This window comes from Aethina tumida, chromosome 2 (assembly GCF_024364675.1).
Source record: "Aethina tumida isolate Nest 87 chromosome 2, icAetTumi1.1, whole genome shotgun sequence".
NCBI lineage: Eukaryota > Metazoa > Arthropoda > Insecta > Coleoptera > Nitidulidae > Aethina > Aethina tumida.
In genome coordinates, this window is record NC_065436.1 from 28,420,135 (window position 1) to 28,440,008 (window position 19,874).

Consider the following 19,874-nt stretch of genomic DNA (forward strand, 5'->3'; position numbering starts at 1 on the left):
TGTCACAATTATTTTGAATGTATGTGATAAATGGTTTAGTGTTTATACAAAAATAATTATTCAATAAAGCTTTTGGTGGAACTATATATAATTAAGTTTGAAAAATTGTGTACCATCCGAATTAATAAATGAAATTGGTATTCCACAAGGAACAATGCTGAGGTCTATTTTGTAGAACTTATACATATAAGTATAGGTAATATGTTTGAAACTGTAAATCAGTGATTTTTGAATACATCTGTGATAGTTTAAGTATAATTATGTTTTGAAAACAATTAGTTCTTATGAAACCAATTTCAGAAACTAAAAAATAAATAAATGAAGATAAAGAAGTAATTAAATTCTGGATTATGAAAAAAGAAGTCTAGACTCTGCACCTTCATTCATCAATTATAAAATATTGGATATCCTAATTCAAATATAACTCTCCAAACAGTTTTGATGAAGATCGCCATGTCTCCCAAATGAGATTATCACTTCAGAAATTCCATCACATCGTGATAAACGATCGAAAACTAAAAGTGCATGAAATTGTTAATACTGTAGGGTACAGAACATTTTAAGAACTCATTTGGATTTGAAAAAGCTTTTCGCAAGTTGGTTACCAAGACTGCTCACTATTGATAATAAAAACACATCTGCGTCAACTTTAAAAAAATGTTGGAATTCCTCGCATCCACCATAGTAATCTGAGAAGCCATGAAAAAATGGCTCGACGAAAAAAATGGTTCTAATGATGGAGTTGTTGAATTATTGTTGTATTTTGAAAGGTTAGAGCAATCGTTTTTTTAGAGGGAATATAAAAGATGTTGTATTAAGTGAAACAAAGTTGAAGTTGAATACGAAAATTAAATAATAGGAAACTTATTTATATATAATTAAATGTCATTTATATTTATACTTTTATCATCAGACATAAACACAATTTAATAAACACAAATCTTATCACTTCCTTTTCCCTTGTTTATTTTTCCGCTTCAAACAGGATTACATAAATGATGATTAACTGAGCGCCAACTTCCGTTATCACAGAAAATCGATTCGATGTACTAATGAAGGAAATAAACTCGACATGCATACGTTAAACCCTTAATCACATTAAACGATGTACTATATAATCTTCTATGACAGTAATCTTGAATGTAATTGACAAAGACACATAATATGGAGGGTGTGCCCTACAATACTACAAAACGCATATTTTTTAAACATTTAACGGTAATTAGAATTGTTCAGTACGACAACATGGTTATTAAATAAGTTTAACAAATAATCTGTTAAGTTCCCCCTCGTGATAACATTGAAAATGCTAATGGCTCTATTTCTAGATAGCTGGCACGCTTGCCTGGATTGCATTTACGTAATATGCATTCCGGTATTATGCATTTTATCACCGCAAAATGTGTTGCGTGATTAAATTAATTAAACTTTGGATACCTTCAGCCAACATTATTTAAATGATCGCAGTGAACAGGTCTAATCGCACTTTAATACAGGCGAATTAACGATAACGATTGCTTCTTTCAAAATCGACCGACAAAGCCGACAAAAAACGTGTTCCAACTCGGACATAAATATTTCAGTTGTGTGTATGTGCAAATATGGATTTCGGTCAGATGTTGAGGCGTCCTTGAAACACACTAATTGCCTTCGAACTCCGGAGCACAGTTGGTGGTAACGACTCCGTAACACGAACTCCGGTCCGTCGGAGAGATTTAGTATTTTCCTATAATGATTGGTTCAGGCACAATAACGATCAAAACGGGACGCCTTGACCTCCGAAAACCTTTTTGGCACACGGTATTAGTTTGGCCTGCGATATACAATCAATTATCGGGTACGGAAATATGGAAGTTTCAATCTTGGCCGTTGAAAAGAAAATTCACTTGAGTTGAGTCCGTTAGATCCATTGAGGGTGCCGACTTCCAACCCGACTCCATTCACGAGTTTAATTCGCACCAGGTATTAATAACAGTGGGCCGTGTCCTCAACTTCCTATGCGACTTTATAAATGTCTTCTATATTAATTACTTTTTTAATTACTTTCTGCTTAAGACTTTTCTATTTATTATTCTTTGGAACAGGGATTAAAGTGAAGCTCGAGCTTAGGCAGACTCTATTAAACTGCATAATAACTCTTTTTAATGATAACCAAAGCGTGAAACAATACCTGGAGCAAGTTGTTACAGAACTTAATTAGTTATTAACAAAAGAATGATAATTTCTGTCGCACAAAGCTTTGATAAGCTTTTAAAAACTTTTAAGCGGTTCAAGTAAATACAATAATTGTGCAGCTCCACAGGCTTATTTACTATAAGATATTACCAGGTATCGATTGGACGGAAAAAGGAAAAAATGTGGGTCACCGAGAAAGAATTATTTCGTATTTGCCGAAACTGGGTCAGGTTTATGTCGGCGGGGCTGGATGACAGAATAATATAACAATTTATTCGTCTGATTAGGATTCGCCGTTAAATTACGACTTCTATTTAAATATTTCGGAGTGTGGTTTCTTTCCCACGATGATTTACGTTTTGTTTTGTAACCCGGATTACGTGTGGCTGATTTTATTCATTTTATTTACGTTTAAGGGAACTTCCATTATTGTTTTTATAATTAAATGCGGTTTAATTAGGGCGCCTAAGGGATTTAACCCCATTGTCTCGTGCAAACGTTCCACTCTCATTAGTGGAGTAAATGTGATGGCTTGCATAATTGCGAACTATTTTTTTGAGGCACCATTCTACATAAAATTGTTCGACCTTAATTAACCAAGATACTCCGGTGACCTCCTTATCGCCATTACAAATACAACAGCACAATAACCTAAGGTTATTACATCACCAATTAGAAATTAATTTCGCACTAATTACTCATTACTGCAACGACCTGGGGGAGCACCAAACAGTCTGTTTAATTTCAGTAACTGCTCAATTGAGAATCGTCAACCGGATTAATTCTCAGCAGCCTGTTAAACCGCACGATTGACAATCCAGAAAAACTACTCTGGAACAACCACGACTCCTCCAATATAAATTTCATGGCCTGAAATGTGGTCGGCCGAATTAATGGTTTCCAATATGGAGTTGTTCCGTGACATCCATTGTGTTTGCATTATTGACTAGGATACAAGGGCCTGGGGGGACTCTTACGTCGAATAGTTGCTGCCCCAGCGAGAGAAATTCTCCAGACGAACTCTTTCCACTTCGGATTCCCTCGAAATGTAAACTCAGCTCCAATAGTCAAGCTCCACCCTGTGAATTATAAATTTATATTAATTTAAGCGGTATATTACTATTTCTTTTTCACTAAATGACTCCCAATTAGTTAAATGTTAAAACACTTCAGGAGTTCCTCACAGATGTGAAGAGTCAATAGTATAAGGGAGACCAAAAATAATGTCGCTTTCTTACATTAAATTCAAACGAATACGTTTTTAATAAATCTTTATTTTATAATATAATCAACCTCGTTATTAACAAGCTTTTGTCATGTACTGGGTGAATTTTCAATGTCGGACTCATAAATTCAATTAGTTTTTGAGTAAAATATCTCAAGATGGCATTTTTTAGATCATCCAAATTTTCAAATTTTCACTAAAGGAATGTAATAAATGGAAATCCGAGGGTACAATATCGGGTGAGTATGGTGGGTGGAGCAGTACCTCCCACCCCAATTTATTTCCAATGTTTGTCTTAAATAATGTGGTCTTCGCCGGATACTTTTCGACTAAAAATTGATTCACTATTGAATTATTTAGAAGTGAACAAGTCACAATAACTTTAAAATGACTTTAGCACACCTTAGAGGCATACAATAAGGTGACAAATGACATTCAATATCGACATGCGCAGAAACGACATACTTTTCAGTCCCCCTAATATAATAATGTATTTGTGTATTTTTTGATTAATTTATAAATAAGTGGTGATTATTTGTAGTAGCTGCCTTCATGTTTACAACCCACCAAACTAGAGCTTGGGATTGAGTAAAATGCATGTCTCGGAGCAATATCCTGAGTTAAACAGGCAATTTACATTTAATCTTGCTATCGCCGACACTTCGGATGTTTGTCCCTTTGTTACCGACGTGTCCTTTCTTAGATAATCAAAGACCCTCTCCGAGGACGCCTTCCAAATACCAAATCGACTTCGCACCCATACCATCCAAAATTGCCAATCCAGTCGACTACAAATGGAAACCATAAACATTATCAATCTCTCCTAAATAAATTTTTTGCGGTCTTTTGTGTAGGACGGGACGCTGAATGCGTTGCGGCCGTCGCCCGTAATTAATTAGAGCACTCAGTCAGGCGAGTGCCAGAGGCACACGGACCTGCCAACCCGCCTTTCCACCGTCGCATTGACATTTAATAGACACACGGGGATGGAAACAAATTAGTCAAATTTCTTGCTCAATCTCTCGCTTAATGCACAGGAATCTTCGTCGACGTCGCAGCGTTTCCACTTTAATTTTCTCCACCGGCAAACAACGAGAAAACACCCCACACCCCGCAACGTCTCGGAGACATGTTATCGCGAATTGAGCGGAAGCTGTTAGAAAATTGCATTGTGACACAAATAAAAACGCAATTGGAAAGTTTCAAAGGAAAAACATGAGCTTTTACAGAAATTGAATTTGTTCGCCCTTTGTTCGTGGAATGAAGCCAAGATTCTCGGGAAGCACTGCCGAAAACTTCGACCATGCAAAATAGTTTCGAGTACGTGTTTTACGGCCGATTCCGTTCCGAGTATTCCGTCTGCGGGATAAATCTTTCGAATACAAACAAAGTTTAAGATTCATTTTTTGCATCTAGGTGTTTCTGCGGTTGATATTGGAATGGTGGTGTGTTATATTCACATCACGCTATCGAAAATATAAATCTTTTATTTATAACCGTTTAGTGCTGTAATGCTCGTTTACGGGTCGTTCGGCTGGTTTTTTATTTTGTTTGGGCGCCCGCGAAAGCAGATAACAAGAAAATGGAAAATTGCGGCCAGAACTGCGGACCGAATGTTGCCGAAATCATTCCTTTAATCATTACGGTGAGCTCGGGTAGACCTTCGTTAAGGTCTTATCGTTTTTTTTTTGTACTCCGCCATTCTTACATCGTCGTACTAATTTCGATGGTTGAATGAGACTCCAATTTATTATGGATTAGGTGGAATCAACTAATTGTAGGAAAGAAAATAAGAAATCTGCTCCTAAACACAAATAATTACACTAGTTTACAAATTAGAAAAAAAAACTGCCTTTTAAGTCCCTCTAGGATTTTCGTATAAATTTTAGTACACTAGCTAAATATCACCTTAAGGTACTTAAACATATAACGTATATCTAGATGGCTAAACAAGCATAAAAGTTAAAGATAAATGAAAATTACTATATACACTGCTCCAATAAATTAACTAATAAATTAAAAATGTTAAAAAATAATAATAAAATAAAAAACAATGTGCATACTCAAAATCTGGGTTCGAATTTCATTTTGGTCCAAATTCTCCCAAATTTCGAGTAAAAGACGCTCCAGATTCTCTAAGTTATTCGGACGGTTAGAATGGTCCCTTAAACGTCTCCCAAGAATGTCCCAGATATGTTCTATTCTGTTAAGGTCTGGACTGCGAGTTGGCCAGGTCATAACATTAATCTCAACGTCAGTAAGATAATTTCGGACAACATGGACTGTATGTGGTTGAGCATTAGTAAAAAATATTGTATCTATCAAAGGAGCATATGGCATGACATTTTCTTCTAGAATGTTCAAAATGTAACGCTCATCAATAAGGTTCCCATTATTTATCACCACCAAGTCGGTACGTGCTGTTAAAGAAATGCCTCCCCACATCAAAAATGAGCACCTACCAAATAACGCATCTATTACATGTCTTCAGATATATTCATCTGAAAGCAAAATTAGTTCCCAATTCGTTTCTACCCAATTGATGTGCTATTTAGCAAAATTTAGCCGGGCCCTGCGATGAGCCACGGTTAAGGTGGGGTCTCGAGCAGGAACACGGTGTTTTGAAAATTATCTTCCCTAAGTTGTTGATGACTATTTTCAATACTTATTCGACCTCTTTTACATTTTTTAAATGGGACAGTAAACTTCTTGTAGTCACACACCGTTGTTTCCAAGTCTCAAAAAAAAAAACGATCTTGAGCAGGAGTTATAGAACAATGATCACCAGTCTCCATGTACCGTTATAACATACGAGAAATGGATGTATGGATCATATCAAACCTTTCTGCGGTAACTTCATTTTGGGATACAGCCATGATAGAACATTACATTTGGTATCTCATACGGGAAACAGATTAAGGAAGCAATTGAAAATTTTGAATAAAAAATGCATTTGTTTAACATGAACTTCCTATTTAAAACGTTAAAATTCTCATAAAAATTGACTATAGCAATTCGAATTGGCGGTTACAATAATTATACTCTACTAATTAACACATGATTTAAATAATAGCAACTTGTTAAGGCTGCGATATATTTATTAATAATAGGTACCAAAAAAAGTAATTTACGTTTTTAATTTTTCTCTTAAAAATATCATATCATTTTTTCTCTAATAAAATAATCACTACTCTAATCAATTATTTGTAGACAAAGTTCTACAAATAAGTTAATAATGTAAAATAATTTTACATTCAAGATAAGAAGGTTACGTATACTCATAAAACATTTAATATTTCTTACAATCTTTAAAATTAATATAATAAGAGAGTTAAATATCCTTATAAGAAATGAAAATGTCAAAAAATTATAGAATTTATTCCACAAGAATTGAAAGTTGCAGATAAAGTTGTAGAATCATAAGAATTTAACTTCTTAAATTAAATATTAATATCAGAAATAACCAAATTTAATTTTACAAGATTTAAAAAATCTCAAGAATGAGTCTTTTCTGTCAAGATGTGGGAATTTCTAAAAATTATAGAATTAATCCTATTTTATTCTTCTATGATGTAAAAAGTTCAGAGATGAAGAATAAAAAATCTTCAGACTTCAATATTTTTTTCCAGCTTCAAACTCAATATAATTATGAGAATTAAATTATTCTTATAACAGATGGAAATATTAAAAAGTTATTGAATTGAGTTGCCGATAGAGTTTGAAAAATCATGACATTTTAACTTTTCTTAAATTATACATTAATTAAAATAATCAAAATTTGTTAATAAACTGAAAAAATCAAGAATTTATCTTTTCGAACAAGATGTCTGAATAAAAAAATACAACATTTATTCTATTTTATTCGTTTAATATTTATAATAAAATCATTTGAATTCATTATTTCTTACAAGCAAAACTGATATAATTATGAGGAACAATTGTTGTAAAGTTTTCTTACCATATGTGAAAATGTCTATTAAAATATATATAAAAATTAAGATATTGTCCCTGATTTTATTATAAATGTAATACAAAATATCTTTTTCAAAATTGATTAATGTAAACATAGTGGAATAGTGGCGTATTAAAGAGTAATAAATAAAAAAAGAACCACAATTTTTTATAATAGTGTCATCTTACGTACAAAAATTGAAAGTGGACGTAACTTTGTGATTTCTATTACTTCCAGTAAGATATTGATATTGATTATGAAATTATTAAAATCATTGATACCGGAACTGCCACATTAAACTCAAAACTATATCCATAAAAGTTGTAGAATGTTCATTTGTCTTAAATTTGAATACTTATTTAGCCAAATCGGTAAATTGGATCCCGAGTTATACTCAAAAATGTTAAAGCAACTCCTAAAATAAAAAATTAAAAAATTCGTTTTTAGAAAATGTTTCCATAAAAAAATTGTGTGAATTTCGTGTTTAGTAAGCAAGTCTCTCGGTTGAATAAGAAAGGTAAAACAGTGTTATTTTCAGGAGTCACCATTGACGTATACTTTACAAATGGGCATAACCATTTCCGTTTAAATCTGACAACGATTTAATTAAAAAATAATTGGCCACCGAAGGCAACAGTTTCCATGTATCCGCGCATTTCAGCTGAAAAGCTCGCTTCGGAATTCAATTAAAATAAAAGCCGTGAAAATTCCGAGCCGCTCCTGAATGATGGATTCATTCAAGGAACGGAGTGGTGGAGGATGTGAAATCGATTTCTCTATTCATGGAAATCTCAGCGCTTCCACTGAATACAAACACTTAGATGCTAGTGATTTCAGCCAAACCGCGTCGTTCTGCTGAAAGAAAAATGACTGTGAAATTAGAGTAAATGGAATCGTGGCAAATGCATTTTTTATATAGACTATAATGGCTGATAACGGACATAATAGTCTAAGAAATGGCTGCTCCAATTCATTCGAAATGATATTCATGAGGTTAAAAATATTTTACTTGTGTAATCAATCTGTAAATGTTGAAAGCCGTCTGCTTGTATTGATAAAAACACTTGAATCAAACTTATTTGACACATTTTATTTGTATAAGTGCTTAATTAATTATTTAGTTTTAACCAGTCTCATTAAGTCATCAGTAGTTATGGACTTGGGTCTTTCAATGGACATACCGAGAGCCCTATCCCAAACCAGACTAGCCATAACCCCCAACAATCTAGAGACACCGAAAAGCACAGTGTAGAAGCTCATTTCCTTCATTCCGTAATGATACAGAATGACTCCAGAATGGGCATCAACGTTGGGCCAAGGATTCTGAACTTTGCCCAGTTCGGTTAAAATCGGTGGTACCACTTTGTTAATTTCAGCCGTCATGTTAACCAAGGGGTCATTCTTGATGTAAGCGGCGGCGAATTCCTTCTGGCAATCGTAGCGTGGATCGGTCTTCCTCAAAACGGCGTGGCCGTATCCAGGGACGACCTGACCCGACTTCAGTAGCTTCCAAATGAAATCTTTTAGGGCTTGCTCACTGGGCTTATCGCCTATCTCCTTTTGAATTTTGATAATCCACTCCAAGACCTCTTGGTTCGCTCTGCCGTGCAACGGGCCGGCCAAGCCGTTCATGCAGGCGGCAAAGGCCAGATAAGGGTCGCTCAAAGCCGATCCCACCAATTTGTTGGCGTGAGCCGACACGTTTCCCCCCTCGTGGTCCGAATGGATAACCAAGTACAGTCTCAGGAATTCAATGAAGTCGGCCGAATCGTAACCCAACATTTGGGAAAAGTTGTAGCTCCAGTCTTTATCCGGTTGCACAGTATGTTTCGGACGTTCTAAGTTTTTGAATGATCGGGTGTAGATCATCGCGGCCACGGTTATAATTTTGCCAATCAAATTCATGGTGTCTTCATAGACGTACTCCCAGTATGTACTCTTGTGGATTCCTTTAGTGTACGCTTTCGCGAACAAACTCTCGTTATTTAACAGGCAACAAATGGCTGACAGTTGTGCCATTGGATGGGTTTTCTTGGGAATTTTGGACATGAAATCGTAGCAATAGTCGGGAAGCTTCGACCTGGCTGCCCATTCTTTCGATACCACATTCACCTGTTCCTTTGTTGGCATTGATCCAGTAATCAGCAGCCAGAATAATCCTTCAGGCAGTGGCTGTGTTCCACCTACGAATAATTCACTGAACATAATAATTCACGGGTTAAATTACGTAATTACCTGCAGCAGTCGGTATCAATTTTTGACAGTCCTTAATGGAATAACCTCGAAATCGTATGCCTTCATTGGGATCCAAAAGCGAAGTTTCGTAGATCAAGCCCAATATTCCTCGCATTCCGCTGTAAATCATGTTAACCGTAACTTTGGATACAACCGTGTTACCGTGTTCTTTTCTGAATTTCTTTATACGGTCAATTTCTCCAGGTATTTTTGAAGCTAGGATGGCTTTCAAGTCCGTTCCAGTTTCTTGTTTAACATCCTTGCTTTCTACTGGTGTGGTTTGATTGAATTGTCTTATAAACCTCATTGGGATGGAGGATTTGGTGAAAAGATTTCTCGGGAACATGTCGGTGAAATTTTTGTAAATGACAGAAGAATAGTTATGACAACTTGTCATAAAACTAAAAAAATAGAAAGACCATAGACATAACACTTTGAAGAACATACTCATAATTTAAAATTCGATAAAAATTACTGCGATCTAAAAACTTTTGTGCAATATGCAGAATTTATAAATCTGGAGCACAAACCATAAATAAGCTAAAATTAGCCCGGAAATAATTGAAAGCTTTAAAATTTTATAGTTTCCATGTATAAACTTGGTCTAATAAAAATGATGTAGTGTAAAGTACTTCATAATTCATTTTAAATTAGGAAACTTACTTCGAAGAATTTGAAATTAATTATGAAATGTGCGGAGGCAGGCGCAATACGACATGACTAAACACTTTAAACATGTCGATTTTTGGAACAGAGTAATTTCCAACACATCACAGCCATAATTACAACCATTTGTCATGAGGAGTTGTTTCACTCCCAGACCAAGTTTGCGTAAATTACATGCATTGTTCAATTTCTGTTACAGTCTGAAATAGGATATTGACTGCCGTAACCTGTCGATGTCATTAAATCATGCAATATTCACACCAAATTTATCAACTGAATTGAGGAAAAACTTTCATTTCACCGTTGTTTGAATGAGAAAGAAAATAATTGGCTCATCTTAGTTTTTTTAACTCCATTTGTTTCATTTCTGTGTCATCTACAACCAGAAATTCCCGATTTATTTCGCTATCCAACCACAGCTAACAGGGACGAATATAACATATTCAAACACCACATAAACCCGGATAAATATGGCCGCAATACAAACAGCGGGCTAACTAAATTTAAAGGGTTGAAGCCCGAAAAAAGCATGGTGAAACTTAACGGTGTTTAAGGTGGGTTAATGGTTTCAGAGGGAAATATAATGGATAAAGAAATATTATATCCCCAACATTCCGGTAATGCCGCCGAGAATTAACAGGCAATTTACGACACGGCTGTTTTAGCTGTAATATTCATGTGGATACAAATTATGCCCAACAAGGGCGCTTAAACGTTGGGCCAGTTTTGCGTATTAACACGGATTAAGTTACCACTTTAATTGCTTCAACCCAGTTTAAAATAAAAATTATCGTGTTGTGTTTAGGTAATGTTTGAACAAAATGTGGGAAACACTTATAAGTGTCGATTGAGTTATCGAGGTACATGAATGAGCGATGAAAAGGAATTCGTAAAAAGTTACTATAATAGACATCAAATATCCATTTATCCCTTCGGTAGTATTGAATCCAAGCAAAAACACTCGAATTAAAAGGTCTGAGTCTAGACAGTTTTTAGCGTCACGACAGCACGATTAGATATTCAACTCTGTGACACTTTATTCAACGAGAAATCTCATTAGAGCCAATACTTTCGATAGTATGTAAATTTACAGTATACATCTATAATGAATCCCTAAAGTGTTTTAACATTTACCATGTAGAGAATAATTAAGGTAAAAAAGAAATAATAGTAGTCATCGACGAACTTTTTTAACAAAAACGATATCAATATAAATTAACAATTTAATTAAGTCCATCATTGCATTATATTATAATAAAATATTGAGACTCCTTATTAGATTATCAAAAAATTATTGAGGGATATTATTCCATTCTTCAACTGCAGCCTGTATTTGGTTTGGGATACTTATAGGAGGATTTAAACGATGCCTAATTAATTTGGATAAGTAATCCCATATTCCCATATTAGACGAAAGTCATGGCCACTCCATTCTTTGCATTTCACCTTCTTTAAGAACGTTCTTAAAGGCTTCGATACGATGTGGGTGAGTGTTGTCTTCTATAAATATGAAATTGAAACCACCACCTCTCATATTGGTTTTACAATAGTTTTAGAATTATAAGATCTATGTAAATTTGTCCAGGCATTGTGACAGAAACATCTATGAAAGTAATTTTTTCTGATACTAATTTATCACCCTTGGACGTCTACTTCGTAGTCTAGTTTCTACGGAACCCGTTTCATTGCATCCTTGAATGACCCTTGTAACCGTACTGTGATGAATGCTCAATCTTTGAGCAATTTGCTTCTGTGACAAACTTCCCCGTGAATAAATTCATTGGTTAATAAAAATCTTTGTGTTTTTACAATTTTTAAACTTCATGTGAAGTGTTTGTAAATTGTTATAAGAATGAAATGATTTGGATTGTTTGCTATCTTTTAATTGTTTTGACACAAAAACAGTTAAAGGTAAGTTATATAAACTACTTGAATCAAATTTTAACTAAAAAGTGATTTTTGTTATAAAAATTATCACTATCCTAAGGCGAAGTGAAAGAATATTGATCCCCCGGGATGCAATTTTGATATATTACACTGCAAGACACTTTATTTTAAAAACAAAATATCACATCAGCTACGAGCAATCTTAAAAAGTAAAAAGTCGAGTAGCCCATTTTCCAAGATCATTCTCCCATTATTATACCAAGCTTTATCAGAGAATAATGCAACGGTTTATGTTAACTCAGGCTTAAACTACTTGTTCGTCGAAGGTTTTTTCAGAAGAGGGAGTAAATTTCCAGAGTCGTGTGCCGTAAAATGATAAGGGAGAGGGTGGATCAGATCCGAGGTTGAAAAAACAGTTCGGAACACTGATCTTGAGTCAGTCATCTAGATGGAAATTTTTAATAAGGCGCAATCGTTTTATACTTTGCATCGGCGACTAATTCCTAATTGGATTATAACATCAGCCAATTTTCTAAAAATAATTTTAGCATAGATGTCAACAAAATATGAACCAATTTCGTTTTAAATGCGGTTTCGCCAATACCCCACCGTTCGTGATTTAAAACTATTAACCGAAAATGAACCTCGGTTCCACAACGGTGTTTTTATCAAGATCGTCATTTTCCTAATGCATTTTCTTCCTCATTCAATGCCTAACCATTTTCCGACGATATATGGAACATAATTTATCAATACGTGTCCGTAATAAGTATTGGCAACGGATCGAGCGATAAAAATAAAAGGTGATAGATAGTGCTATTCATCATTGATAGTCAACCAACTGGATGGAGATAGTGGCTTATTGGCAACGGTAACCGAGGCGGATGGAAAGTGGAAATGTAGCAGTTGTCGCGACCTTTAAAACAATTGAACTCTAATTAATTAACTTCAAGAAAATATAACATATAACAAAAATGAGTAATTGCCTATTAAGTTTTCGGGCATGAAATAGTATTTCATTTTTCAATTAGAACATTCCCCATTAATCTCCGACAATGTCATAACGACATGGCTCTAAACTTGGGACGCTCATGTCTGCCGTGTATGCGATTTGCATTTAGACCGATGTTTAGGCCAAAGTCCCATTCAAACGTTGGGATTTATGGGCCGCATCATCGTCGCTAAGCGGGCATTAATGCCGGACTGTGCCATTACTAGATGTAATTGCAATTTATTATAATCCCACCAAGCACTGTGAATAATTCAATGCGCTGATGGGGTTGAACGGCACTCGACGCTGCAATCGAAAATAATTTCAATTGAACGGCTAATGCAGGTCCTTTGTTGGCGGTAAATATTTATTTGATTCGGTTTTCGATTTGAATTACTGTGGAGCGTTTACGTGATTAAATTTTGCAATAGTGGGATTCATGTATTTTGTATTAATATACAATCGAACCCCGGTTGGCAAGGAAAGTATTTTATTTATCAAGCTTTCAAAAAAACTACACAATAATAATGAATGACAAATAATGGAGGTCATCAGCCTTATATATCAGAAACTACTAATCAAATATAGTACGTATAGTAAAAAATAGTAATACCAATGAAAGTGTCCCCCCTAATGGGAAACGTAAGGAAATATAAGTTTATTAATTTCCCGCTAGGGGGCTCAACACTACAGACTTTCTTTCCAATTTAAAATTAAAAGGCATTGAAGTCATAATTATATTTTTTTGCTATGTACCTCAAAATATATTAATAACACGTTAAAACTTTCAACAATTTGGCCACATCTTTTTACTTCATGTTAGAAAGACTAATATGACCACACAAATTTTGTATATTTTGTGACAAAAAATATAAGGTATTCTAAATTATTATTTATTCAATTGCAGTCCCATTACAATATACAGAGATGGCCAGAAAAACACATTACAATTAATGTTAACTAGAACACCTTTATTTAAATGTAATAAAAATATTTTATATTTTATTAAATATAAGTATATTCTCCTTATTTAATATCAAATTATAAAATTTTTTTTAAAAAATACACAAATTAGACAAATTTTTATGTAAATTTTCACTAAAATCGACAAATTTAAGAAAATTATATTTATGAAAAAATAATTTATGCTGTTGAAATGTTGATATATATATATATTAATATAATATATATATTTTATAATTATTAATTTAATAGATAATACTTAAATTATATAAAAACTAAACAATTTTTTTTGTTTCTAATTTTGTTTGTAAAATAAAATGCGAATTGATATACGATGTAGCCGCTTTTTCATTGTCATTAAAAATGACCAAATTACCTAATGACCAAATTACCTATGACCAAATAACCTAATGACCAAATTACTTAATGACCAAATTATCTAATGACCAAATTACCTATGACCAAATTACCTAATGACCAAATTACCTAATGACCAAATTACTTAATGACCAAATTACCTTATGACCGAATTACCTAATGACCGAAATCACTAAAAGAAAATGAAAAATAGTTAAAACTATAAATTTTGGAAAAGAATTGGACAAATTGAAGTAATTTAAGAATCTGGAGAATCTATATCTTTAGTGATTTTTTACGAACTTAGTGAATAAATTACAAAAAAAAAAACGAAAAAATCACTATAAATGTAGAAAATTATTAGAATGTCGAAAAATCACTAAAAATGTAGAATGTATTTAAAATTAGACGATTTTTTATGTAAATTTTCACTAAAATCGACAAATTTAAGAATATTATATTTATTTTTGTGGATGAAAAAATAATTTATGCCAGATGTTAGTACATTATAATATTTTTATAATTTTTAATTTAATATAATTAATTTTAGCAAAATAAAGATAACTTAAATTATATAAAAACTAAACAAATATCTTTGTTTTTAATTTTTTTTTTGTAAATGCGAATTTATATATAGACCTTGTTTCATTGTCATTAAAATGACCAAATTACTTAATGTCCAAATTACCTAATGACCAAATTACTTAATGACCAAATCATCTTATGACCAAATTATCTTATGACCGAATTACCTGATGACCGAAATCACTAAATGAAAATGAAAACGAAAAAATCACTATGAATGTAAAAAAAAATTAAAATGCCGAAAAATCACTAAAATGTTGAATGTATTTAAAATCCAAAAAAAAAAAAAATATTAAAACATAAAACACCATACACCAGTGTAATTTACTAAAATTCCAAAATGACCTAATTGCTTAATGATCAAATGACCAAATGTCTAATATGACGAAAAATCGCTAAAACGGGAATTGAATGAACAATTTTTTTTATGCGTTAGTTATTCAGAGAATATCCTCCGCGTATTGTTGAAATTGTTATTCAACAATAATACTTAAAACGATTATTTAAATGGCAAATATTAAACTAATCTTAATTAATATCATTTTGTTTTTATTTATTATTTTAAAAAATAATTATATATTAAACTTCAGACATAATCGCATACTCGTTTCTTCACTACTATTTTTTGTTTCCAGAAACAAGACATTTAACAACTATTTTTTATGAGCACCAAAAAACAAAAGCAATCAGTTCAACTGGTAACCGAAAGCTTTAAAAATGGATGAACCACCAAGAGTCTAGAACAATTAAATATTAATTAAAAACCAGTAATGTCATTAAATCAAGGATAATTATGTCACGGCCACCGTAAACTCGTTTACAATCGAGTAATTTCGTTTTATTGTGCCTTACACTTGTTATTGTCCAATTCAACTTCCAGTCATCATGAAGGGTGTCCTGCCCTGTTGATGTGTCGAAACCTTTTCACATAAGGATGAAGTCGTTAATAGGACGGGCATAAAGGCGAACGTGTCCCATTCCCACGTTCAAATATTCATAAAACAATTCAATAAATCAATTTATCGTAACACAAAGTAGTATAGAATAGTATAGAGTCATATATTCGTCGCGGAGCATCCGCCGCGTTTATCTACGTGGGCAGTCGCAGGAAATTACGGCGCGTTCTGTAATGTATGATGTGATCTTCTTCGTTGCGCTGTTCCTTTTCTTGGTGGTGGTGGTGGTCTACGTCATGTTGAAGTTTCTGTGAGTTTTCTAACAGCGAATGTGTCACCGTGCACCGGAACGTATTGACGGGTAAATTGTTTGGCGACACGTGATCGAGACACGTTCCGTCGGTGGTGGCTTAAATTTAATTTGAATTGATGAACGGGTGAGAAAAAAATCTCTTTGCAAGATTAGGGGCTTTTTTGTATGACGATAACAAACTGCACATCATTCTATGGCTAATATAAGAACATTTTAACTAGATTACCCAAATAAAATTTAGTTTTTTAATATAATACTGGTTTACACCTTCTTAATAAAATTTTAAATGATTGATGGCCCAATTTCAAGGCAAGTTGTTAAAAATATTCTAATTTAAATTATATTTTAGTGATCATTCTTAAATGTAACTACAGATTTAACTACAAATTTTTGAAAAATTATTAAAAATTATGAATTAACTCTCAAATTCCTGCTATCAATTTATATACAATAGATATTAAAAAAGTTGTTAAAATATGTCAATAATAAGTTATTTCTTTTAATAATTAAAGACTTTTTGTTCATTCTTTAATCATCAAAAATAATGAAAGTACCTTCTCATACGTAACTTGATTTTATATTGTATGAAAAACGTTTTAATCTTCTCCAAACATTAATCAATTTTTTCATTTTAACTGTGCAAAATATATAAAAAGCTTAGTTTAAAAAAAATTCAGTGATATAAAAAATAGGAAGAAAATAGAGGGGAAACCCTCTGAATCTACACTATTATTATATATTTATTAATTATAAGCATACAGTATCGGACAAAATTAAAGCGATTTTCTTTTTGTTTAAATTCTAAACAGTATATACTTATGAGACTGATTTTTGTTCCATTAAATAATAAAACACACACATATTTGTGTGTTATTTAATGTCGAATATTTCGTTCAGTATCCCTTATTGGCTATAACATACTCACATCATATTGGTGTAGACGAGATTGGATTGGAAATTATTTCTTCGTCTATATTGCTCCAAATATTTTTAATTTGTTCAAACAAATTTTCTTTATTTGTGATGCAATTTGCTCTAAACTGATCCAGAATCTTTCTATTGAATTAAGATCGGGAAATTGAGCTGGCCACTTTAGGACATTGATTTTTTGCTGAAATATCTTTATCTTGCTGAAATATAAATTTTGTTATTTCCCATTCCAATCCCACAAAATGATCCATTTTTCCTTCTATTTTGTGAATCGGGTCCATATCGTAAGCGCAAAAACATCCCCTAATCATAATACTGCTACCTCCATGTTTAATAGTTGTCGCAACATATTTTGGATGAAGTCTAATATTTTAGAGCAATGAACAAACTGTTCACCATCACTTCCGAAAATATTAAACTTTGATTCATCAGGAAATAGTAGTTTTCCCAATCTCTTGAAGGCCAGTTCCGAAACTATGAGCGAAAAGAAGTCTTGCTTCTCGATTCTTTTTTGAATGACAGGGTTTTCCTGGCCCTTTCTCCACTAACCGACACTGAATTGTCCCCGAACTAATTTATTTATTTCTTAAATTTGAGTTGCGGACATCCTTGGATTATTTATAATAAGCATTTTTATGTTACTATCTAATGCTCTGGAGATTCTTCTGTTACACCCACCTCGTTTTCGATTATCCACACTTCCACGAACTCGAAACACAATATTCACGTATGAGAAATATAAATACGACTGAAAAATACTCAAGTCGCTTTAATTTATAATTTCTAAGACTGAGGAAAACTGATAAATATTGCTAAGAGTTTATAGCCATCAAAAATTATAATTTCGCCTTATCAAAACTGCGAAAAATTATAGTTAAATAAGTCCTGTATGAATAAAACATTAAAAAGAACAGGAAAAGTGGGAGCTACGAAAAATATTCAGCATGTTCGAAAAACATGAAAGAATCGATAAATGAATAATTCGAATGTCAAAAAATAATCCATTATTATCATCAGCTCAAATTAAAGCCAACCTGGAGGAAATGAGACTGAAATTTAGTTTAAGGAAAATAAAGTTAGAGGACAGCGGTTTGTTCGGGTAGGCCTGTAAATAAAATCCTGCTTTCTGCTAAGAATGTGAAGGTCCAATTTCGATTTACTCTGAATCACGTCCACTGAACTACAGAATAGTGACGATAGGTTGTTTTCTGTGATGGCCTACATTTAATTTATTTAAAAATGGGGTTTTGCTTCTGTTATATGTCCTACAGGGTTAAATTTACACAAAATATGTGTTAAAGCTATTGTAAAACGGGGTAGTGGTTTAATTAAGTTATGGCAATGCATATCGGGCTACGCCAGTAGCCTTGCCTTCACATATTGAAGAAACGATGTTAAATAATGTATTTCAACCCGATAACAATCCTAAACACCAATCCAAAAACATCACTCATTTGGCCAATAAAAGTTTCTTTCAAAATTATGTCCAGCTCAGTTGAGTACAATAAATGTAACAATTTATATCATAAGAAAATATTAGTTTTTATAATAGAAACTAAACCATTAAGTAGATTAATATTATCTTAACAGTTAACATTAAGTAAAATAAGTATGACCAAAATATTGAACATTTTAAAAAGTTGCTATAATAAGGACTACTACTGTATATTAGAAATACAATCCAGAAATATTTAAATAATATTATTCAAATAAGTCATTAACCAAAAATGTAAATTACATTTTCCGGTACATAATAGATTATTAGTTTATATTTATTTACTGTTTTCCATTCAGCATTATTTAATTTTATGGCTCGAATATTAAAAGAATTTAAATCATATTCAACAAAAATATCGGCAAACCCAAGTCGTAAATTATCCATTGCACAAAAATACATAAATTATATTGTGTTATTTATAAATCGCATTCTAGTGTATTTATTTAGTAACTATCAATTCGCCGCATTAAATTTTCAAGTAGCATTATCTGCATAATATACGGGTAAGTGAGTAACGATTTGAAATTTTATTGCGGAAACCACTTTGCATTTTCATATTTACTATCCAACTCTGGCAGGAACAAGAAACACAATTTATGGTAAAAATGAAAATTGACCTGGAAACAATTCCAATCTGCATATTTTAAAACCCACACGTCCAAAAGTGCACGGCACTTTTAAGCACAGTCCGCATATTATCGGCATGCGAGATTTTTTTTAATATTATTTATGTCGCAAGGACGACGCTTCAATTTTTAAACGTTCATTTTTTGTGTCGTGTGTTTTTCCAGTCCCAATGTTGGCGTTGAAAACGGAGACGAAACAGTAATTGTTTTATTGTATCAGCAATTGAAGAAAACATAAAAGATGTGGACTTAAGGAAAGTTTAGGACTAGACCGATATATCGGCATCGGCGACAATGGCTCAAAAATACCACCATCGCCTTTGCCATCGGCAATATTTAAGCCAATATCATATATCGGCAGTTTTTTTGCCTTGACTTATTTTATTAAATACTTCTTTTCTTCTTCTGTGAACTGAAATGAAAATTTAAACGTCTAATTTATTAAAATATTCAATTGTACTTAATAATTCTGCAGTCTACAAAGACAATTCTCGCTTCTGTTTTTCATAAACTACATGTAAGATTTTTTTTTCTAGATGTAAATAAACATTTCATTTATGGAGAACGGAAAAAGA

General features: G+C 32.8%; 2 protein-coding genes across 2 annotated transcripts in view; one reads left to right on the top strand and one right to left on the bottom strand.

Moving 5' to 3' along the window:
• Positions 1–19,874, top strand: part of LOC109604852 (G-protein coupled receptor 52) — a 38,265-nt gene that overhangs the window by 9,663 nt on the left and 8,728 nt on the right. The gene's annotated exons all lie outside the window — the stretch shown is intronic.
• On the bottom strand, positions 8,422–9,961 carry LOC109604847 (probable citrate synthase 2, mitochondrial). The gene is made up of 2 exons (XM_020021391.2): positions 9,588–9,961; positions 8,422–9,535 (listed from the first exon to the last, which is right to left on the bottom strand). The coding sequence occupies exons 1-2, from the start codon at positions 9,931–9,933 to the stop codon at positions 8,466–8,468; spliced, it is 1,416 nt and encodes a 471-aa protein (XP_019876950.2). The 5' UTR covers positions 9,934–9,961; the 3' UTR covers positions 8,422–8,465.